Consider the following 25,255-nt stretch of genomic DNA (forward strand, 5'->3'; position numbering starts at 1 on the left):
AGGGGCTGCTCTGCTCAGGAATGCACTGTCAGCTGTGCCAGTCCTCTGCCCCCTCTGATGTCAATTCCTATTCTGGGCAGAGGATTGGCACAACTGACAGTGTATGTCTGAGCAGAGCAACCCCATGCGTGTTTCTTCTTGCTGCTGCTACTACTGCAGGAGGAAACTGATTGAAGCCAAAGTAACCCAGCAAGGGGAAGGGTATGGAGAACGGGGAGACACTGGATGGAAGGATGGAGGGGGCATACTAAATGGAAGGATGAAGAAAAAGGGGATCCTGGGTGGAAAGGGGGTAGGGAGGGAGACACTAGAAGAATGGGGGGTGAGAGAGAGAGTCTTGCTAAATGGAAGGATGAGGAGAGAAAAAGAGGACCCTGGATGGAAAAAGGGGTGAGAGAGGAGATGCTGGATGGAAGGATGGGGAGAGGTGGGGAGTGGGACATGTGAGTATGCATATTTTAGCATTATCACTTTTACAATTTATTTACTCTAGTGCATGTTCTGTTAATTTTTTGATACATATTAAATATATAGTAGATAATCATATGTGTTGATTATCACAAGGAAATGTAATGGAAATTTTGTCGCTTATGTCAAGTAGGTCCTCTGCTCATGCAGAAAAAGTTTTGCTCAAGTCTAGTCGGTTCTTAGAAGGAACGTAGGTGCTGGCTTTCTGAGGTTTAGGTTTTATGCCCCAATGCAGGACAATCTAATCCTTGTAAGTCACCTGAAATCGGACAGTAAAATTATTGCATTGTTCTTACCTTTACATCAGCTGTTTACTTCTTTGCATCGGGACAAAATAGCTAATAGCCTAATTTTAATGTTGCATGCAGCAATATCTCCTGCAATGCTAACTCCCATGCTGAATCTGTTTCTGCATCATGTGACCAGTAACCTGCATGCATGCCTGGTGTTAACATGCCCGCAAAACTCTCTCTGTCGATCCCTTTAACAGTAACCACATCGTGTCAGAATAAGGGGAGCTGCCTTATAAACAGAACAGGAAACTTTTCCAGAGTTTCCCCTGATGCTGCATAACGGCATTAATTTTTGACTTTTTTTTTTCTTTTATTATGCATGGCAAGATTATTTTCTTTCCTGATCGTACCTACCCATTTGCCTGAAGACAGTCAAGTCAATGGTTCCCTGCCTTGAAAAAAGGGAATCAATGTACCAAAAGTCTTCCTTCTTCTTGCTCTCCTGAAAGTTATCTAGATAGGACAGAGAAGGAAGACCACAGCTCTTGCAAACAATCTAAAGGAATAACCTCGCCTAGATTTAGCTTTCGCTGAGTCCTTATCTCTGTTAGAGATGACACAAAAATATAGGCTGCTCAGAGGAAGTATATGTAGCCTTCAACATGAAAACGTCTTTGATAATCCCAAACTTGGTAAAAGTACCTTGCATAAATTAAATCCTGATACATATAGCATTCTGTTTTGCTTGCTTTATTGTTGACTTTGGGGACAGTGCGCCCCCTAGTGGCATATTAAAGTAGTAGCCTCAAGTCATTCATTTTTTTTCTTTCTGTATGTATGTGTAGGAGAGTCCTCTTGTCAGTCTAGTAGAGTACATTGATACCAAAGGACGTTGATATTGAGCAGAAAATCTGAAGGCTTCTTGGGAAGACTTTGCAATGAAGGAAATCTGATTAGAACTCGATCCTGGCTCTGATCGGGAAAGCTGTACAGACTGTATTGTTAGTAATAGCAATATCAGATTCATACTTAGCCATATAATCCTGAAATTCGACTACTGGAGAGACAAAAGCTACAGGTAATATTTTCTATCTAGCTTTGCCTCATCTCATTGTCATCCTTTAAAAAAACTCTGATTGGATTTCAAGAGCCTAGCTAATTTGTATTTTACATTTTTATTAACAACACATCCCTATTGTAGCTGTATATGAGATGATGTATTAGTATATTACCATAGCTAATTTATATATGCTGAAATAAAACTCTGAAAAGATACAGCTCTGGCTTAGCATGTTTTGATTTTGCCATATCCATCTAGCAAGAACCCTAATTGAAGGAACATGTGCTGTGGCACTACTGCTATAATTTCAATTTGTTGTAATAGATAGTGCCTGAGGGTTTCTCATGCTCTTTTGACTGTACAGCAGACAGGGGGGGGGGGGCGGAAAAGACATTTCCCTCACAACACCAGAAACCAATTCATTTGCTGCTTCTAAGAGACCAGCTTCCACTGGGTTTCTGTATCTATTTGAATAAGATTAGCTAGTTGGTATATAACCTAACTGAACATGTGGCATCAATACAGAATTAACAAAAAAATAAACAAACCCTCAAAGTAGTAGATTGAACCTTTTATGCTTTGAGATATTTCATAGCCCTTATATGAAAAGACTTGATCTAGATAAATATGCAAATTGCTGATAGTTAGTTTGACACACTCCGGGTGAAGAAACAGAAAACAGACAGTACTGGGCGGACTTTACGGTCCATGGCCCAGAAATATCAAAGAAAAAAAGACAATTTAATTGAATTATGAATTTTATAATTCATGTAACTAATGGGCAGACTGGATGGACCGTTCAAGTCTTTATCTGCTGTCATTTACTGTTACTATGACTGGTTTAAGCCAGTGGTTCTTAAGCCTGTTTTGGGGGACCCTTAGCCAGTCGGGTTTTCAAGATATCCCTAATGAATACACAAATCTGACTTGAGACAGATTTGAGAACCACTGGTTTAAACATAAACTGGCATGGGGTGTAATCAGCAGGGTTATTCTATCTTCTTAATGTGAGAGGTAAACTGTTTAAAATTTGTGAAAAATGATGATTAGGTTTACGTGGAAGGTAAATTGCCAATTTAAGGACGGCAGCAGGTGGGGACACTACATCTGTGTGGCACAAGACTTTCCCTAGGGCAGGCTATAATAGATGAGCGCATAGATTTATACAACCAACTGTTTCGTTGTTCCAGAATGCCAGGGTGTGAGTTTGACACCACCCTTGGGCTTTCTGATTTGCTGAACTGATTTCAGTTCATTCTGAAGTTTTTATCAATGAAAGAAAAGGGAGCACTTTAATAATAATAATAACTTTATTCTTCTATACCGCCACAGTCGAAAGACTTCTAGGCGGTTCACATTGAAGAAGGCTGGACAAACGATGAATTACAGAATAAAGCGAGTTACAGAATAAGGTGGAATACAGGATAAAGAGAATTACTGGATAAGCGAATTACAGAATAAAACTGATCAATCTGTGAAATTTAGAATAGAATTGGACAATGAGGTGATTTGGAGAATGAAGCGAAATACAGAATAAGGTGGGTTGCAGGATAAAGCGAATTACTGGATAAGCGAATTACAGAATAAAACTGGACAGTCGGCGAATTACAGGAAAGAATAAGAAAGAATGTCCCAGTAGCACCTGAGAATACATACACACAGTGGCATAGCGAGGTGAGAGGCACCCGGGGTGCTGGCGCTCCTCCCACACCCTTGTCTCTGCCCCTCCCCCGCTCCTTCCCTGATCCTCCGCTGACACACATGCTCCCCCTTCCCTCCCCCGCACCTGTAGTTGTTCATTGCCACGAGCAACAATAACTTCAATGTGCTCCTCGCGACCCTGTCATTTCTCCCACTGATGCCACTTCCTATGTACGATACCCGGAAGTGATGTCAGCAGGAGAGACGACGGGATCATGAGGAGCACGTTAAAGTTGTTACTCATGGCGGTGAATGACTATAGGTATGGGGAAGGGCATGGCGAGGGGAGGAGTGGGAAGAGGCAGGGGCGGAGAGGAGGAGGGGTGCCGGCACCCCACCAACATGGTGTCTGGGGTGGACCACCCCCCCTACCCCCCTTACTACACCACTGCACACACACACTCGGGGGCCAATGTACAGAACTATTATGGACTGCAGTTTGGGGCTAATGCCAGGTCTGCATGCAGGTTACCCACTGCACAAAGTAAAAGTGGGTTCAGTGTGGGAGATAACTCTTATAGCAGACATTGGCATACATCATATTAAAATCAGGTTATTAGCTATTGTACTCCAGTGCAGGCCCATAGCTTGGCCACCCTGGGTAGGCCCACTCTTGCCTTCAGAAGCCAAGTAGGGTCAGGCCTGGCCAGTAGCTGGATGGTACCTGGATGGGGGACCACTGCAAAACACCAAGTGTCATAGGCCAAAGGGCCCTAGGCTAGGCAGCAGCAACTTAGTAGAGCCACACACCACATGAGAAAAGGCAATGGCATACCACTCCTGTACTCTGCCTTGAAACATCGCTGGGAGGATTCCTCACTGTGCATGCAACCACAGGTCAGTGGCCAACTTGAAGGCATGAGCACTTTCTCCCCCCCCCCCCCCCAATGCAGAGAAGTAAACAGCTAATTTTGAAGTAATCACAACATTAAAATGTTATCGTTCAGGCTGACATGGCATAGAAGGACTAACTCATCCTTCACCATCAGGGCAGAAAAGCTATTAAAAAATTTTCAGCATCCTGATCCCTTTTCCCACAATATGATCCCACAACTTTCACAAATCCCTTCAAAAATATCAGCATCCTGATCTCCCCACCCTTGAGATAGCAATCCAATTTGATCCACACCCCCTGACCCTCTGCTTACCCCATGAAATATTTGTGGTATCTAGGCCCCCAACCCCCCTCCAAAAATCTCATGTGTCCAGTGCCCTGATCCACCCCCCCCCCCACCACCACCACCACCACCATCACACACACATACACTCCCTACATAAGAACATAAGTATTCCTACTCTCAGATAGATCAAAGGTTCATCAAGTCCAGTATCCAGTTTCCAACAGTGGTCAATCCAGGTCACAAGGAGACCTGAAAAGAATTTTGAGGCAGTGTGAGCAAAACTGGATATTTTGATTTCCAAGTTTATTCAAATCATACTATCCGCTCCAAGGATCAAAAACCTTCTGGGCGGCTTACAATCTAAAATCCAAATAACCAAAAATTAGTTACATAAAATCACTAAGGAGTTCTTTTATTAAGGCATGCTAACCGATATAGCGCACGCTAAAGATTAGCGCGCACTAAATGCTAAGGCATCATTATATTCTATGGGCGCCTTAGTATTTAGTGCACGCTAATATTTGCTGCACGCTAAATCGGTTAGAGCACCTTAATAAAAGGACCCCTATTCCAAAATAACTTATAAAATCAAATCTTCTTGTGTCTTTACAGGATTCTCTCGGTGCTGAACTATTACTATTTATTTTCATTAGCGTCAGGAAAAAGAAATGTTTTTAATTCAGTTTTAAACTTATCAAGCATTCCTATTAATCGGAGTGTTAACAGTATAGAATTCCAGATTTGCGGATCCATTACAGGAAAAGTAGCTGCCCTAATATGCTCATGAACTATTCCTCGATAAGATGGAACTATAAGATGTTTCTGATTCATGGATTTAAGTGTTCTTGATGGTACATATAAATGCAAGTAACTTGCCAAATAGAGAGGTTCATCTGTCATTAAGGGCTCCTTTTACAAAGGTGCGCTAGCGTTTTTAGCACACGCACTGGATTAGTGCACACTATAGTGCGCGCTACCTGAAGAACTACCGCCTGCTCAAGAGGAGGCAGTAGCGGCTAGCACGTGTAGCATTTTAGTGTGCGCTATTCCGCGCGTTAAGGCCCTAATGCACCTTTGTAAAAGGAGCCCTATGACTTTAAGTCACTAACAATGTTTTGTAAGTAATGCGATGATTAATTGGCAACCAATGCTCTATTTTCAAATATGAAGAAACATGATCAAATTCATGATGGTTATATTTTAATCGAATTGCTGTGTTTTGTATATTTTGCAATCTTCAAATGTCTTTTTTATGTATGCCTGCATAAAGGCATTACAATAGTCTAATTGTTGAATTACAAGTGAATGCACTAATATATTTAAGGCTTCAGGGAAAAGAAAATCACGAATTGATTTTATTAGATTTAACTGTAAAAAGGATCGTTTTACCTTGCTCAAAATCTGTAGTTGATAGGTAAATTTTGAATCCATTATTACCCCAAGGATTATGGTAGTTGTAACTAAAGACACTGATGTATTAATTATTTTAATTTGTATTGGCAAATCAGAAGATGTAAACACAATAGTTGATGACTTGTCCGGATTTAATTTAAGTCGATGATCAGTTAGCCAATTTGAAATTTGATCAAGCTTTTCATTTATAACAGATAATTCAGAAATGGAATGGGAGTCGAGTGTATATAGGATTTGAATGTCGTTGAGATAGACATAGATTGTAAACCCTATTGATTGTGCCAGAGTTATAAGTGGTAATAGATAGGAGACTGACTATTATGGTGATAGTTACCAGTGGGGAGAAAGCGGCTGATACTTTAAAAATGCTCAGAGAAATGAAACTCTGAAGAGGAGGTGGAAGCCTCCTCTTAGGAAAAGAGTTTACCGTCCAGTCATTGCATTGGTACATAAAAATCACTTTCTGACCACTGGTAAAAGCTTTAAATGGTTCTTGCAGACTCAAAAATGAAATAATCAAAATCTCTCATGCAAAAGAAATCTCTCTGGAAAGATGTTACAATGCACTTATCTTTAAGGCTCTCAGGGGTCCCGACGCGGCCCCGTTTCGAGTGTCTGCTTCAGGAGACCCAAAAATCACTTTTTAACCAACTGTGCAGTCATAGTACTGTTCCAAGAGAAAATCTGAAAAACAATAAATTTTCATCAAAAACCACACGCCGCAGCAGGATACTCACACATACTGCGATGAGGGAAACTTAACGTCTCATTAGCAAAAGATGGAAAGGAAGGAAGCACTGAACAATAACACACCATTCACTAAGTTCAAAAATTCCAAACCACGGGGACCGCTACCCACCGCACCCACTTTATACTGAAGAGGGGGGGAGGGGGAGGGTGACCTCCGTCGTAACGTGATGACGTCAGAAACGTCAAAAGGTTACAAACCAACAGCTGTTGATATAAATAAAGCCAGTTGAAAAATGAAAACGTACTATTAAAATGTACTGTAAAAATGCAGAATACAATATTGAAAAAATTGAATAATAAAAATAAAAATGAAGAATGAAGAATGAAAATGAAAAATGAAAGCTCAGAGGCGGACATGGTTACAGGAACGCAACCTATTCAATTTCATTATTTAGCCCGTGGGGGTGCAATGTGTTTAGTTCAAAAATCCACTGCTGTTCCTTGCGCCACAGCACTTTAGATAAATCACCCCCTCTGGTGAGGACTACTGAGTCCAATATAGAAAATTTCAGGTCAACCACATTATGACGTTGTTGAAGCCAGTGTTGAACAAGGGGGGCTTCTTGTGTACCAGTTCTAATTCTACTAATGTGCTCTCCTATCCGGGTTTTAACACTCCGGATAGTACAGCCGACATAATTTAGACCACACGGACATTGTATGATGTACACTAGAGAATGACACGGTGACAAAATTCATCACCGTTCCCGTCCCCGCGGATAACCGCGGGAAACCATCTTCATGTCATTCTTTAAGGAGAGAGGAAAGAATCAGAGTATAATTGGGCACAACAACTGACCCGCAAGATTTGCTTTGAAGAATGCTGGTGTAGAAGGACCGAGGTTGAAATAGACACTAGAAAATGACATGGGATTATTTCCCGCGGTTATCCGCGGGGACGGGAACGGTGATGAATTTTGTCACCGTGTCATTCTCTAATGTACACCACTTGTTTGGTATTACAATCTGATGCCATGCAGGTGGATTTCTTTTTCGTGGTTATACTCATCTCCTGTAATGGAACGCTGTACGGGCACATTTTGCAGTGTGTGAAGAAGTCTCCACCATTGAGGGTGGACATACTCCGTGCGGACACTGCAAAATGTGCCCGTACAGCGTTCCATTACAGGAGATGAGTATCACCACGAAAAAGAAATCCACCTGCATGGCATCAGATTGTAATACCAAGCAAGTGGTGTACATCATACAATGTCCGTGTGGTCTAAATTATGTCGGCTGTACTATCCGGAGTGTTAAAACCCGGATAGGAGAGCACATTAGTAGAATTAGAACTGGTACACAAGAAGCCCCCCTTGTTCAACACTGGCTTCAACAACGTCATAATGTGGTTGACCTGAAATTTTCTATATTGGACTCAGTAGTCCTCACCAGAGGGGGTGATTTATCTAAAGTGCTGTGGCGCAAGGAACAGCAGTGGATTTTTGAACTAAACACATTGCACCCCCACGGGCTAAATAATGAAATTGAATAGGTTGCGTTCCTGTAACCATGTCCGCCTCTGAGCTTTCATTTTTCATTTTCATTCTTCATTCTTCATTTTTATTTTTATTATTCAATTTTTTCAATATTGTATTCTGCATTTTTACAGTACATTTTAATAGTACGTTTTCATTTTTCAACTGGCTTTATTTATATCAACAGCTGTTGGTTTGTAATCTTTTGACGTTTCTGACGTCATCACGTTACGACGGAGGTCACCCTCCCCCTCCCCCCCTCTTCAGTATAAAGTGGGTGCGGTGGGTAGCGGTCCCCGTGGTTTGGAATTTTTGAACTTAGTGAATGGTGTGTTATTGTTCAGTGCTTCCTTCCTTTCCATCTTTTGCTAATGAGACGTTAAGTTTCCCTCATCGCAGTATGTGTGAGTATCCTGCTGCGGCGTGTGGTTTTTGATGAAAATTTATTGTTTTTCAGATTTTCTCTTGGAACAGTACTATGACTGCACAGTTGGTTAAAAAGTGATTTTTGGGTCTCCTGAAGCAGACACTCGAAACGGGGCCGCGTCGGGACCCCTGAGAGCCTTAAAGATAAGTGCATTGTAACATCTTTCCAGAGAGATTTCTTTTGCATGAGAGATTTTGATTATTTCATTTTTGAGTCTGCAAGAACCATTTAAAGCTTTTACCAGTGGTCAGAAAGTGATTTTTATGTACCAATGCAATGACTGGACGGTAAACTCTTTTCCTAAGAGGAGGCTTCCTCCTCCTCTTCAGAGTTTCATTTCTCTGAGCATTTTTAAAGTATCAGCCGCTTTCTCCCCACTGGTAACTATCACCATAATAGTCAGTCTCCTATCTATTATCATAGCCATTTTACTGACTAGGTCTGATATATAAGTCCCTGTATCCCCTCAACAGAGTTATAAGTGGAGCAAGATAAATATTGAATACTAATGGTGATAGTATTGATCCCTGTTAAAATCCTGATTCCAAGCCTACCGATTTGAATGTTCACATTGAGGTGTGCTGATTGGATGGAGTGGTTTCTGACATCAGAGAATAGGAGTTGCCTGATTGGCCAATGTGAAGGAGGTGGCATTTTTGCTTTCTTGAAAGAACGCTGGTGGTCTGGTCTTGTGCGCCATTTTTTCCAGTACAGGGCTGTTAGCAGGAGTCTCCCCCTGAGGCAGCGATAGTGAAACAGGGTTTCCCTGTTGGGGTGGAACATTATTCTGGATGTCCGTGGATATATTTCTCAGCTTTAACGAATGACGACCAGAGGGGGAGGAGCTTACTAAAGATGGAGGCTTGAACACTGCCACGGAGACTCTGTTGGAGTTCCAATCGGGAAATCATTTGTTTGACCGTGTTCATAGTCAAAAGAAAGTCTAAAACCCGGGTGTTCCCAGAGGAATCTGCTGCTGCGACTGGGCCAATGGACGCCCACTTGGAGTGAGGAGTCCAAACGCTGCAACCAGAGGGATCCTCGGCTTTGAGAGACATGCAGGCTGAGACGTCTGGTCTCTCCCTCGAGGGCGCCACCTTGTCTCCGGAGGAGCATAGTCCTTCAATTCACCCCGAGGCAAAGGTAGAGCAGAGGAAGGTGAAACCAGCCTGGGACACATCACTGCTGACCCAGCAGAGAGTGGATAGCAGCTCTGGATGAAGGGCAGAGGAGGCTTCTCTACTAACATCACTGCAATCGGAGAGTATAATGCAACAAGCTACTGCAGTTTCCTCGATGATTAAGAAGAACGCTGCTGAGTCCACTTTATTCCCAAGCCCTCTGTAGGTACTTTATTTCCTATAGAGGGCTTGGGAAATGTAGTTTCACCTATACAAAAGCCAAAGATATTCAACATGGAGACTTTATGAGAAGCAATATCAAGTTTGCAACTCTCTTTGGGATCTCAAATTCAACAATTTTCATCATGATATACGACAGTATTGTCAGAAAATTTGGACATAAAGAATAAAGTATCATCTCTTGAAACTAAGGTGGAAGAACTTGACTCCAGATTAAAAGCTGTTGAAACTCAAGCCTTAACTTAGGTTAAGGATAGTGGGAATCTCCACTTTAAGATAGAAATGCTGGAGAATGCCACTAAGAAATGTAATCTGTGGATTATAAATTTTCCAAATGTTTTTCCTGTATCAACACAAGATATGTTTAAAAAGTATTTAACTGAAGTTATGAAGGTACCAGAAACTTCATATCCACCTCTCTCAAAAATTTATTACCATCCCAGGAGAGTCAAATCCCCAAATCCTAACCAGCAGAATTTATCTACTGATAGTTTGGATTTAACTAATTTCTTAGAGAGGTTGGAAACAGAAGTACAGGTCACGGCTACGTTGCTGGTACAGTTCGCTATAGATTCAGACAGAGAATGGGTATTAAAACTTTTTTTTAAAATATAAAGATGTTCCATTTATGTCAAATGTTGTAAGAATATACCCTGAAGTATCTTGTTCTACACAGAAGAGAAGGAAACAATTTCTCATATTGAGACCCCCAGACATTGCAATTAGGTGCTACATTTGCCTTGAGGTACCCCTGTAAATGTGTTATGGTCTATAAAGATAGTCAATATGTTTTCTATGAACCACAGCAGCTGTCTAGATTTATTTCTGCCCACAGGCAGTCTGTAACTACTGCATGAACCTGCTGCATTCAAGTATATAGCTCAGCGAGGATATGTTCATCTGATTAGCTCCATCTGATTTTTCTTTATTAAGAGTTTCCTGTTAATTCTTCAGCTCAACTGCAGCTCCTCCTCCAGTTATTGAGGACTGACTATACTTTGTGATTATTATCCTATTGTTTAATCTTTCTGCAAGAAGTAAATGCTTGCTTGAAGTATTTTTGTTCACATTGTATTTTTTCTTTATTTTGACTGATAAGTATGCCAAAAGTTTAAAATATAAATAAAGAATTAAAAAGAATGATGACCAGGATTTGAGAGAAGTGACTGAGCATTTGGATGAAATATTCCTACTGATTGGAAGATGGTCGATTTCTGAACCTGGAAACTGCAGTACAAGATAAGTGGAGTTTTTTTTCTGATGGTGTTTATGTGCCCCTGCCTTTGTGTGCCTTGAGCAGTAGGAGGGTGCCTTACAACTGAGGTCTTTTTTCTCCACTTGTTAAAATGGTGTCTTTTCCAGTTTCAGTGTGGCCATTTGATTTAATATAGTAGTTGTGTGGGTTAATATTGTGGCTCACGATAGAGTGTTCGAGTCTCTGAAAATGATAATTTTAAGCAAACCATTTAGTGGTGCTGAACCCAGAATTAGTATATAATCTACAACAGTGGTTCCCAACCCTGTCCTGGAGGACCACCAGGTCAATCGGGTTTTCAAGCTAGCCCTAATGAATATGTATGGAGCAGATTTGCATGCCTGCCACTTCCATTATATGCAAATCTCTCTCATGCATATTCATTAGGGCTAGCCTGAAAACCCAATTGGCCTGGTGGTGGTCCTCCGGGACAGGGTTGGGAACCACTGCTCTACAAGGAGCGGGGATGTTGAAGTGGGAGATCACATGCCTTCTTTGTCTTTCCATCGGTGCAGGGTTGTAAAAGTACAAAATTTCGTGATCATACACTCTCATACCAGGCAGCCATTCATGACAAAGAATTTAAATTGTTAGGGCTCCCTTTATCAAGCCACTCTAGTGGGATTAATGTGCGCAATGTTTCATCACGTGTTAACCTCCGCGCTGGCCTAAAAATTACCGCCTGCTCAAGGGAGGCGGTAATGGCTAGCGTGGCCGGTGGTTTAGCGTGCAGTATTATGCGCGTTAAACCACTAGCGTGGCTTGATAAAAGGATCCCTTAGTATTCACATCTTATTCTTATGAACATTTTAGAAATCAGTTGAAAACCTTTCTCTTCTCAAAATATCTGACTGAATAGATATCATTGTGTCTTTTGTAACTCTGGATACAGATGTTCTGGAGATAATTTATTATATACTGACATATAAAAACATGAAAATTCAATGAAAAAAGTACAATGATAAAAAAATACAGTGGTAAAAATCCAACCAGACCCTACACGGTCCGTGTTCCGTTTGGATTTTTACCACTGTATTTTTTTATCATTGCACTTTTTTCATTGAATTTTCATGTTTTTATATCAGTATATAATAAATTATCTCCAGCACATCTGTATCCACAGTTTTTTGTTTTTGTTTTCATCGGAGGATTGTTTTCACTGTGGATCATTGGGTCTCCCCATTTTTCTTTTGTAACTCTTTCATTTGTAATTTTTTATAAACCGTATTGAACTTATGGCTACGCAGTCTATAAGTATGGTGTTATGTTATGTTATATGATTTATCTTACTCTGCACTGCCTGCATCAAAATATGGTTGGTAAACAGATATTACTAGAACATGTTGAGTCCATTATCTTCAAATAGATGCACACCACTTCAACTGAACCTGTAAACCATAGTGGAAGATAGTTTGTAAGAAGTTATTTAAAGGAATTTTGTAATGTAATTTCATGGTTTGTCACAAACATAATTTGATTAAAACCAGTTCTCTGCCTTATGTTTCAGGTCTCTCAGCAGGAGAATGCTGGTTGACAAAAACGTATCTTCACTCTCCAACCTCTCTGTTGCTTCCTATTTGCTGAGAATAGATGGGAATGGGATAGGGGCAGAATTTGGTCCTCAGCAAGTAGCTGTGGGATTGCTGCTAATCCTTATTGACCTGGTGACTTTCTTGGGGAACATGGTGGTGTTCATCTGCCCTGTGGTAGAAAAAAGACTGCGCACTGTCACGTACATGTTTATTATGTCATTAGCCATGGCAGATCTACTCGTTGCTTGCATGGTCATGCCTTTCAGGTAAGAATTGTTTTCAATTTCTTTAGTGTACATAACATTAATGTACTTATTAATACATGTTCATGCTACTGACTGAATACAGCTCTACTATTGTTGTGTGACAAGAAAGAGAATAAACTTCACAATCAAACAATGGAAACACAAAATATTAAAGAGAGATAAACAGACAAAACTACAATTTACAAAATCATCCTAAAATCTGAGTTTCCTGAACCTGTCTTGGAGCATCCAGGGTCAGTTCTGCTTTCAGTATATCCATACTGAATATATAGTACATGACATCTAGAGGATATGTTTATAACAGGCTGTCTAACTTGTGTGGCAGATATGTGGACAATTTACTCTGGTTTTCTAGGGAAAAAGAATGCTTTTCAGAACTGCTACATTTACACCTGTTTCTTAATTCAAGCAAATTTTCCTGTTTCTTTTACAAGCATATTTTATAAAGTTTGCATATAAGTCCAAACTCCATCCCATCCCCCTGTCCAATGAATATCTTCATGTAGGTCAGATAAAAATTTGCCTACAAGTTGTATTCATATATGTTGAGCACATGGAATGGCATTTTAGAAATCAGTACAGTGAACACCCATAGTTCCTGAAGCTGACACAGAGCCCACATCCCTTGCCAAATTTCACATTTTATAGGAAGAGATGGGGGCCGCAACCATTGTGGAATTAAGGGAATAATTTCCCTTAATCCCTCCAGTAGAGAGCCACTCAGTTGGAACACTTATCTGTACCAATGTCCATCCTTTTGGAATAGACATCCTTTCCCCTTTTGAAATTGAAATATTTCTCATACCGTGATGGGGGCATTAAGATGATCCAACTGGTTGGGTGAGACCTGAGGTAATTTAAGGTCCCCCAAAGAAATGATCCCTCTGATTAGTGTCATAGGGGCTATCATTATACAAATTCTTGTAGAATTGAACAGATTGGGACCAAATATCCTCCTTTGTAGTATGGTGGCCCTGGATCCCCCTTCTTAAGATGTGTGATATTTAATATCTTCCGCATGAGGCGCACTAAATTGTTCAATAGCTTCCTCACCTTGTTTCCCCAACAATGAAACTTAAACCTATAAGTATCAATTTGGGTTAGAGCTTTGCTGATCAAGATGATATCAATTTGCTTTCGTATGGTCAAATATTGAGCTCATTCCAAGGGAGTACCCAAGGTGGTGTGAGAATGCAACTGACATGCAATTGTTTGGTGAGAGCTATCAGGGTGGCTTCCTGTCATTTGCGTTTGCTGATTGTGTAGGAAATAATCTTGCCTCTTAAGAAAAGCTTTAGCTGCTTCCCCAAAGCTCGTGGCTGACAATTTGCTATTAGCTTTATGAGAGCAATATTCCTGCCATGACTTGATTAAGTGAGTCCTGAAATCCTCATCTAAGATTAGAATAGGATTCATCTTCCACACCCGATCTTGTTCCACCCTCTGTCATCATAGTTGCATTGTCACTGCTGAGTGATCGATGAAAACCACATCTCTAAGGTCTGTGCGTTCTACCAACCCCGTGGTGCTCTCATAAAGAAGGATATAATTAATACATGAGTGGCAGTTATGGACTTCAGAATAAAAGGTAAAGTCAAGCTTCCTGGGATGTTGCATATGCCAGACGTCCGTGAGGTTGAGGGTTTGCATGAGAAAATTCATATCTATCAGCATCTTTTCTAAAGGGGCGAGGTGGCTTGCAGTCCACATCTGAGGCACTAGAAATATTAAAATCTCCCACCACAAGAGGCATATAGTCAGGGAGAATAGCTAGATGAGCCACTGTGCCCCCCCCCAAAAAAAAAAATGGCGTGAGTAGACATTTGGGACATATATGTTACAAAGGGCCACTTTCCTACCTTGTAAGATGCCTACCAGAATAATAAAGTGGCCATTGAGGTCCTAGATTACTTTGTGGGTGGAAAGGGCCAATCTTTTATGTACCAAAATTATGTTCCTCTTTGCTTAGAATTATAGGAGGAAAACACTACCTCACCTACTCAGTCCCTTTGTAGCTTTCTATGCTCTGAAAATATACTGTCAGCTTTCAACCTTTTCAAATAAGACAAGAGTTTTGTGTGTTTGACGGGGGAATTAATACCAGTTACATTCAGGGTTAAGAGTTGCAACTTAACCGTATTTCCTAGACAACAGAAAAATCCAACAACGTATGAAATTACCAGATAAGCATGCCGAAAGTGCCTCCCACCTAAGCCTCCTCCAGCTAGTAACAAATAGAGATGACCACGCCCCCAATCCAAAATTTCCCTTGCCGCCACCCCCTCATGCGTGCGTCACATCCAACCCATCCCCAAACACCTCTTCAACAGCAACCTCCATACATCACACCCATACAAAACATCCCTAACCCTCTCACACCTTATTCTTCCCCTATACAATCCACCCACCAGACTCTACCACCAAATGAAATAAACACCCCACATTAAAAATAAATACCATTCCCTCCACCCCTCCCCACATACTACTCAGATTCCACATCTTCACAAAGGTCAGAAGCCTAATCTGAACATCCTGGAGGTTAATCCTAAAACAGAAACATACAGGTAAAAACAGAAAACTGGAATAGAACTGAATGAGAAAGATACATTGGAGAATTAAAGTCAGTATCAGCCATTCCAGGGGGATGAGTATGCTCACCCTCCCCCTCCCCTCCCGGTTTGGCATCTATAGCCCAAGCATCATTGATGCCACACTTGCCCAGTGAAAAGTCCATAAGAGAAAGTCAGCATGCGGACAAACTTTTAACAAATTCATGTAGTGCATCCAAGGAGTCAAAGGTTTTGGGCACGTCCACGGTAAACACTCAGACTGTAACGGGGTTTTTCACTCTGAACTTGATGCCCTTATTTTTCATATCAGTACAATAGGGCATTAAGGCCTTGCAGCTGGCTGCAACTACAGAAGAATAATTATTGAACAGCAGAAGCTTTTTACCGTCATATAGCAGGTCACCCTTTTTCTGACAGAGAGACATTAGCTTATCCTTCTCTGCAAAGTTCAAGATCCTGTCGATAACTAGCCCGGGTCTGCTGCTCTCTGCTTGTGAGGGTCCCACTCCATGCACATGCTCCACCTGAATAGCGGAGCCTAGGCCCACAAACTCAGGAAGCCATAGAGCTATGGTTGACACATATAATTTGCAGGTTATTTCTCCAGGTGGTTGTAAAGTTGCTTTCATTGGTCTTCAAGGCCCCTGATTTGAGCTGCAATGGTTCCCATTGTGTCTTCCTGCTGCGAGACCCAATATTCCATGTGTCTTATGTGCTGATTTTGATGTTCAATGCTGTCCCTAATATAGTCCACAGATGCCTGTAATTTGGAGAACTTATTATCAATGATGACAGAAATATTTCTGATAACCTCCCTGACTGCTTCATCTTGGAGCATGATTACAGGTTGCAACAAAGGGGTCTCCTTTGCCATTTTAGGAGCAGATTCTCTTTTCTCCCAGACAGGCCATGCCAGCTTGATCGGCAAAGCACACACACCAGCCGAAGGAATAGCACCAAGTTTCTCACCTCCAGGTACCAGCAGGGTTGAACTCTCCTCCAGGGCAGTCCAAAGCAAAATTTGCTGTGGTGATGTGGGGGAATTTAGATGTAAATTTGCTGAACAGGTCAGAGCAGAGGTGAGAAGCCACTGTTCAGCCCAACGTTATCATGTGAACCTCCCCCCCCCCCCTCCCGCCACATAGGTATTTAAATGTCTAGAATATCTCCTGTCTCCTGCATTTCCTCAAAAATATACATATTGAGATCTTTAAGTCTGTCCCTATATGTTTTATGACAAAGACCACTGGACCGACTCCATCCTATTTATATCTTTATGAAGGTGCGGTCTCCAGAATTGTACACAATATTCTAAATGAGGTCTTACCAGAGTCTTATACAGAGGCATCAATTATTCCTTTTTCCTACTGGCCATACCTCTTCCTATGTACCTTAGTATCCTTCTAGCTTTTGCCATCGCCTTTTCAATCTGTTTGGCCACCTTAACATCATCACATACTGTCTCACCCAAGTCCTGCTCCTCTTCATCCCTTAAAATGTACCATTTTGCAGTCCACATTAAATCTTAGCTGCCAAATTTCAGACCATTCTTCAAGCTTCACCAGGTCCTTCCTCATGCTATTCACACCATCAGGGGTGTGTACTCTATTGCAGTTTTTGGTATTATCCACAAAGTGGAAAATCTTACCTGACAGCCCTTCAGCAATATTGCTTACAAAAATGTTTAAAAGATCAGGCCCAAGAATTGAACCTTGAGGCACACCACTGGTAATATTCCTTTCCTCAGAGCGATCTCCATGGACCACTTCCCTCAGTTGACCTCCACTCAATCAGTTCCTGACCCAGTCTGTCACTTTGGGGTCCATACCAAGGGCACTCAGTTTATTTGTTAGATGCCTGTGTGGAACACTGTCAAAGGCTTTGCTGAAATCTAAATACACTACATCTAGTACACTTCCTCTATCAGATTCTCTGGTCACCCACTCAAAGAAATTGATCAGATTTGTCTGACAAGACCTGCCTCTAGTAAATCCATATTGCTTAGGGTCCTGTAATCCACTGGTTTCTAGAAATTTCACTATTCTCTGGTGTTTCCATTAATTTACTTACCACAGAAGTCAGCCATATGGGCTTTTAGTTCCTTACTTCTTCCTTACTTCCACTTTGTGGAGAGGGACCACATCTACCATTCTCCAGTCCACTCCTGACTTTAGAGAAGCATTGAAAAGATCAGCCAGTAGAGCTACCAGAAGTTCCCTAAGTTCCTTCAGCATGCTTGGATGCACACCATCTAGCCCCTTTAGTTTAGCTAGCTCCTCACACACACAATCCTATTTGCTTTTATCTTCTGTGGTCCCTCTCCGAGCGCTTCAGCTATGAATACAAAACAGAAATATTTGTTAAGTAGTTCATCCTCATCTTTATCAGCTTCTATATATTCCTCCCCTTCCCCTTCCCCTTTGTGTCTCACAATGCCACTTTTACATTTTCTCCTATTATTAATATATCTAAAAAATGTCATCCACCCATTTTACCATGCTGGCTATTTTTTTTTCTTCCATTTGCATCTTTGCTTTCCTGACTATTCGACCAGCTTCTCTTAACTTTTCCAGATATTTTTGCCTGTCTTCCTCTTTCTGCAATCTTTTGTAGTTTATGAACGCTAACCTCTTTTTTCCTTACCTTTTCAGTTACTACTTTTGAGAACCAAAGCTTCCTTCTTTTCCTCTTACTTTTACTTACTTTCCTTACAAAATGGTTTATTGACCTTACAATATCTCCTTTCAATTTTGCCCATTGCTTTCCTACTCCTTCCATATAACAATTCCTTAACGTAATCCCCCATCTGAACAAGGTTAGCTTTTTTAAAGACTAAAACCTTTACTTTTGAATGAGCCTTCTCTACACCTGTCTTAATATTAAATTACACCATGCGGTGATCACTGGATGCCAGGTGATCACCCACTGAAACATCAGAAACACTTTCCCCATTTGTAAGCACTAAGTCCAGTATGGCCCCATCCCTCATGGGTTCCTTTACTAACTGCTGGAACAGTTCTCCTTATAGAGAATCTGGGATCTCCATACTTCTAGAAGAACCCACAGTAGGGATACCCTAATCAACATCTGCCATTTTAAAATCACCTATTAGTAGTACTCTACCCTGTTTCCCCCAAACTAAGCCCTATCCAAAAATAAACCCTAGCATGATTTTTAAAGATGCTCCTAATATAAGTCCTACCCCAAAAATAACCCCTAGTTAATATGGACCCCCGAAGCCCCCCCCCCCCGAATCTATCTCTGACACTAGTGCTGCCTGATTTGCCAAAAAATTGGATTCATTGATTCAGCAACCCCCACCCCTGCTGTTTTAGGAGGCCTCAGAGCAGAGGTGTGTCGGTCTCACAGTGGGAGGGTCGGTGGAGTTCTGCTGCACAGGGGGATGGGAGGGAGGGATAGAAAGATGCTGCACAAGGAGATGGGGGGAAGAAAGAGGAAGAAATGGGGTGGAGGAGAGGAAGGGAGAGATGATTGTTGTACATGAAAAAAATAAGATATCCCCAAAAATAAGTCCTAATGCGTTTTTTGGACCCAAAATTAATATGACACTGTCTTATTTTCGGGGAAACACGGTATTAAATCTCCATCTGCTTCTGTCTGTAAAGGAGGCCTTTATATCACATCAGTTTAGATTCATTTTCTATTCCCTCTTTCTAGATTGACCCACAGTGCCTCTTGTAGGGGGAAAGACTAAAAAGGTTAGGGGCCTTCAGCTTGGGTGTCGCTAAGTGGGATTCTATAAACAATGCCACGTGATTGATTGACAACAGCATGAAGTGGTGCCTACAATATAGAGCAAAGACAAGTTCAAAAGAAACGTAACATAGAAACATAGAAACATAGAAGATGACGGCAGAAAAGGGCTATAGCCCATCAAGTCTGCCTACCCTACTATCCCTTCCTCTTAAGTCTATACCTATTGACTATTCAGATTGACTCTCTTAGGGATCCCCTATAGGCATCCCATTTATTTTTAAAGTCCCATTTATTCTTAAAGTCCAACACGATGCAGGTCTCGATCATCCCATCAAGTCTGCTGACCCATCCTCTTAAGTCTATACCTAGCGACTGATGTTCTAGTTCGACCCTCATAGGGATCCCACATAGGTATCCCATTTATTCTTAAAGTCCAGCACGCTGCTGGCCTCGATCACCTGCGCTGGAAGCTCATTCCAACGGTCAACCACTCTTTCTGTGAAGAAGTACTTCCTGATGTTGCCATGAAATTTCCCGCCCCTGAGTTTGAGCGGATGCCCTCTGGTGGCAGAGGGTCCCCTATAATACAGGGTCCCCTGTATAATAGATTCAGCAGGGAAACCTCATTCACACTATCTCATCAAAAATAAATTAAACAAGACAGAAAATAATAATGTATACAAAAAATGGAGAAAACAGACCTCACACACGAACAGCCGGGACTACTCAGTACTACAATATAGAAACACTTAGGTGCTGTTTATAGAATTTGGCCCTTATTGTCCATGCTAATCACTGCTCCATGCAGCCTAATTAACTGTTTTAACATAGTAACATAGTAGATGACGGCAGATAAAGACCTGAATGGTTCATCCAGTCTGCCCTTCCTGATTCAATTAAAATTTTTAAATTTTCTTTTTCTTAGCTATTTCTGGGCAAGAATCCAAAGCTCTACCTAGTACTGTGCTTGGGTTCCAATTGCCGAAATCTCCGTCAAAACTCGCTTCAGCCCATCTACACCCTCCCAGCCATTGAAGCCTTCCCCAGCCTATCCTCCCCTAAGGGCCATATACAGCCACAGACCATCTCTCCTTTCCTCTAGGATATACATATTCAGGGCTTCCAGTCTCTCCTCATACGTCTTCTGGCGCAAGCCTCCTATCATTTTAGTCACCCTCCTCTGGACTGCTTCAAGTCTTCTTACGTTCTTCGCCAGATACAGTTTCCAAAACTGAACACAATACTCCAAGTGGGGCCTCACTAACGACTTGTACAGGGACATCAACACCTTCTTCCTTCTACTGGCTACGCCTCTCTTTATAGAGATGTGTTGGATTATGGCTACATAAATTCCACATCCTTTATTAAAGGCTAGGATATGTTTCTTGCCAGGCTCAGGCACTCCATGTATAACAGCTGAGACTTATTTTCTTCAGGTCCAGGCTCCCCACATCAGCACCTGGACTGCCATTCTTTTCAGACTCCATGCCCCCTCATTTATTGATGAGGTCTCTAGGTTTGACATTCCTACAGTATCTTGTCCTGCCTTTTCTCTGGTTAACGGATGGGGAGGGTTATTTCCCACAGAACTATTTTTCCTCCCCATTAAAAACTTCACTATGGTCCCCTGCTGTGAAGTATAAATCATATCATCTCATTTACCAACTCCCCTACTGTCTTTCCTGCATGCCCTGTTCTAGCTCCCAGTAACAGGAGAGCAGCCATGTTATATAGCCAATGTACTTTATGTGGCTGGGCTGTCTTTAGGCGGTGGATCCCAGCAGAGACAAACGTTGAGATAAATACTCATTATTAAGCCTTATCAAGCATTAAAATAGTGAACATATATATTGATATAGATTGATTTGTTTCTTGAAAGAATATTAAGTGATGTCTTAAATATAAAATGTATTTAATTTGTATTGCACTTATTGAAAATATTGAAAATGAATAAAGAATTAAAAAAAAAAACATTTGACTAATTAGTTACAAATTGAGTACTATGAAATTGACAAAATTTTCAAAAAATTATTTAAGTAATAAATGCCCCCTTTTATCAAGCTGCGCTAGAAGTTTTTAGTGTGGGCCAGTGCGGTAAAAACCTCTAGCATAGCTTGATGCTCATAGAATTCCTTTGAGCATCAACACACTTACCTCACCGGCCTGCGCTAAAACCTCTGCAGCTTGATAAAAAAAAAAAGGGGGGGGGAGTGAATAATTAAGGACTGAATAGACAGGCAAGTCATGGGAAGAATCCCATGTGAAATGAGTCACTACTGAAGTCTAAAATAGCTGTTGGCAATTTAAAATGTTTGAGTGTTGGAAATTTTGATTGACTCATTTTGGAGGCCCCCACTAAATTTCACATTCTTTTGTTGTTCACTTGAAAGTAATTTAGGCTGTCTTTATAAAATTCTACTGCCTGTCACGTTGTAATCAACTTTCCCACTTACTTCTAACCATTTCAATTCAGACTATTCTTGGAATGTTTTTTTTTTTTTTAAATTTAAAAATCATTATTAATTTTTAAAACTTATAAGTGTGACAGCAAATAATAATAATTTAACATAAATACAACACTTAATAATCTCCAATAATCCATTTTAAAAACTTATCTCCCCCCCTCCCATAACAATTTTTAAATCACATAAAAGCATATAATAAATTCCTTCTTAACATTCCTTATACTTATACAAAGACCAAAATCTACCCCTCCCCCCTCCCCCAACCTTGGACATATACAATTAAAGGGAAATAAGGTATTTACTCATTATAATAATTTGTTACTCATTACAATAATTTGTTAAAAGGCTCCCAAAACATCTTGAAATTTTTTTAAATACCCCTGCTGTGTAGCTATTTCCCTTTCCATTTTATATATATCTGACATAAAGAATTCCAACAGAAATTATAATTCAGTCTATTCCAATTCTTCCAATTACTCGTAATCTGTTGTATGGCAACCCCTGTCATAATAAGTAAAAGCCTATTATTATTTGAAGATATTTGGCTCTTAAGCCTCATTGACATGCCAAATAGTACAGTATCATACGATAATGCCACCAAATTTTCTAATAAACAATTTATTTGACCCCATATTGATTTCCAAAAAGCCAAAATGAATGGACAATAGAATAATAAATGATCTAATGTTCCTGCTTCGAGATGACAATATCAACATCCTTGGAATGTTTTTCATAATTCATTTATATTTCTTTGTACTATCCACTATGCATATTCTGTTCTGACCCAACAAATATATTAAATTAGCCCAGTAAAAAAAAGAATCACCTTATATTTTTCTGTAAATTAATTATCATCGTTATAGAAGACTTGCTTATAGAGCCTTTCACTGACGATGAGGACTAATCAGCTATACAATGCTTGGGGAGGGGGGCAAGATAGTGGGCTTTGATTCTGATTTGTACTTATCATAAGTAGGGATCTTTTGTTTATTATAAGAATAGCCTTCCTGGGTCAGACCAATGGTCCATCAAGCCCAGTAGCCAGTGGCCAATCCAGGTCACTAGCACCTGGCCCAAACCCAAGGATTAGCAATATTCCATGCTACCGATCCAGGGCAAGCAGTGGCTTCCCTCATGTCTTTCTCAGTAACAGACTATGGACTTTTCCTCCAGGAAATTGTCCAAACCTTTTTTAAAACCAGCTATGCTATCCGCTTTTGTCCAAAACCTCTAGCAACATGTTCCAGAGCTTAAGCATTCTCTGAGTGAAAAAATATTTCTTCCTGTTGGTTTTAAAAGTATTTCCCTGTAACTTCATCGAGTGTCCCCTAGTCTTTGTAATTGTTGACGGAGTGAAAAATTGATCCGCTTGTACCCGTTCTACTCCACTCAAGATTTTGTAGACTTCAATCATATCTCCCCTCAGCTGTCTCTGTTCCAAGCTGAAGAGCCCTAACCGTTTTAGTCTTTCCTCATACGAGAGGAGTTCCATCCCCTTTACCATCTTGGAAAGCTCTTCTTTGAACCTTTTCTAACGTCACTATCGGCCTCTTTTACAAAGCCGCGCTAGCAGCTCCGCGCAGCAATAGCCCTGAAGCCCTTTAAATCTCTATGGGCTTCGGGGCCATTAGCGCAGCACAGCCGCTAGCGTGGCTTTGTAAAAGAGGCCGTATATCTTTCTTGACATGAGGAGACCAGAAAACTACATCTTTAGATTGTGTTTATATGACTGCATTAACATTAGTTTGTTCATACTCCTGTGTGTTTACTAAAGATTGAATAATTTAAAAAAATTATAGGGAACTGAAAACAAAATCTTTTCTGATTATTTTCAGTATAATTTATGAAGTGACTGGGAGGTGGCTGTTTGGAAAACGGTTCTGTAAAGTCTGGATATCTTTTGATGTCATGTTCTGCACTGCTTCAATTGTCACTTTGTGCTTCATCAGTTTGGACAGATACTGCTCTGTTGTGACTCCCTATCATTACTCAAAGAGAATGTCACGCCAACGGTGAGTATGTTGCTTTTTCAAATCACTGAATATTAATGAAGAAAAGACTTTAGGTAGCCTTGTTGGCACTGGAAACAACTAGAGTGTGTAAGCAATAAATATATGTTATTGGACTAGTGTTTGAGTAAAATCAAAGGTGCATGAGTTTTGAAAACCAAATAAACCCCATTTTCAGATATATTTACTAGAGGACCTGTAGAAGTCACCACTTTTAAAGGTCTTCTTCAGGTGTCAAGCAGTACAGAAGTAGCATTAATAATTATCTGAAGATCGTGATAGATATCATAATCTGAATGCTCTGCACTGCTCCCAACACTCATAGAGTTCCTATGAGCCTCAGGAACAGCGCAGAGCATTCAGTGCGCTAGCCTGCACCAAAAACCACTTCCTTGACTTTGTAAAAGGGGGTAGTTTTCCCTGCGCAAGCAGCATTATGAACTTGGCTGCCCGCATCAGTCGCCTCTCTCTGACATCACTTCCGGGCCCTGCACCTAGGAAGTGACATCACCGGGATAGCCGACATGATGTGGGCAGCAAGTTTGTGATGTTGCTCCCACCTGAAAAATTAAAAAGGTACGGGGGAAGGGAAGGGGGCATGCGTGCATGGCAGGGAGGGTGGGGAAGGAGTAGGAGTGGAGAAGAAGGTGGGGGAGGGGTGCCACCGCCACAGGCGCTACTCACCCTCGCTACACCACTGCCACATGGAACTCATAAGGGTATGACAGAATATAAAAAGCTTTGTAATACAGTATACATGTATCTCTAGAAAGTCTGAGGGCTATCAGTGAGAGCTGTTCTACTCTGTAGGCATAACTCTTATAAAGACAGAAATATTGTCTTTAGAAGTCATCACAAAAATTTAGCCTTGTCATTTTTTTCAGCTAAAGAAATGAACCCTAATGTAGATGTTCAATATATGAATACATTAGCTAGATAACTTTGGGGTCCTTATACTAGGCTATGGTAAAAAGTGGACTTAGGGCTAGATTCACTAAGCCCACCGATCGTGTTTGCAATCGTGTACCGACCCGATTTTCCTCTGACCTGATTCACTAACCTCGTGGCCAATCAACATCCGATCCGATCCCCGCATGCAAATGAGGGGAATGGCATGCAAAAGTAGGAAGGCAGCGATTTACTAAACAATTTCAGGAACACCGACTGGGCTGGCCGATCAAAAAAGAAGCAACTACTGAGGACCAGAAGCGACTGCTGCCGACTCTCCTGCCTCACTTTTGAAATTCAGATCAAGCTGAATTAAGGGCTCCTCTTACGAAGGTGCGCTAGTGGTTTTAGCGCATGAACCAGATTAGTGCGCACTATAGCGCGCACTAGCCGAAAGTCTACCGACTTCTCAAAAGGAGGCGGTAGCGACTAGCGTGCGTGGCAATTTAGCATGCGCTATTCCACGTGTTAAGGCCCTAGCGTG

The 25,255-nt window shown here is 41.1% G+C and overlaps 1 protein-coding gene across 2 annotated transcripts in view; it reads left to right on the forward strand.

The window, feature by feature from the left end:
• The first annotated feature begins 386 nt into the window (after positions 1 to 386).
• Positions 387 to 25,255, forward strand: part of LOC117355012 (octopamine receptor-like) — a 30,045-nt gene continuing 5,176 nt past the window's right edge. Inside the window, exons 1-4 of one of the 2 annotated variants that reach the window (XM_033933077.1) lie at positions 389 to 443; positions 1,547 to 1,779; positions 12,772 to 13,062; positions 23,650 to 23,826. In XM_033933077.1, the coding sequence (XP_033788968.1) occupies positions 12,788 to 13,062; positions 23,650 to 23,826 (452 nt within the window). In that variant the 5' untranslated portion in view covers positions 389 to 443; positions 1,547 to 1,779; positions 12,772 to 12,787. Of the gene's footprint in view, positions 444 to 1,546; positions 1,780 to 12,771; positions 13,063 to 23,649; positions 23,827 to 25,255 lie in introns of both variants that reach the window. The other variant, XM_033932994.1, reaches the window with a different exon arrangement.

Source organism: Geotrypetes seraphini, chromosome 1 (assembly GCF_902459505.1).
Source record: "Geotrypetes seraphini chromosome 1, aGeoSer1.1, whole genome shotgun sequence".
Classification (NCBI taxonomy): Eukaryota; Metazoa; Chordata; class Amphibia; order Gymnophiona; family Dermophiidae; genus Geotrypetes; species Geotrypetes seraphini.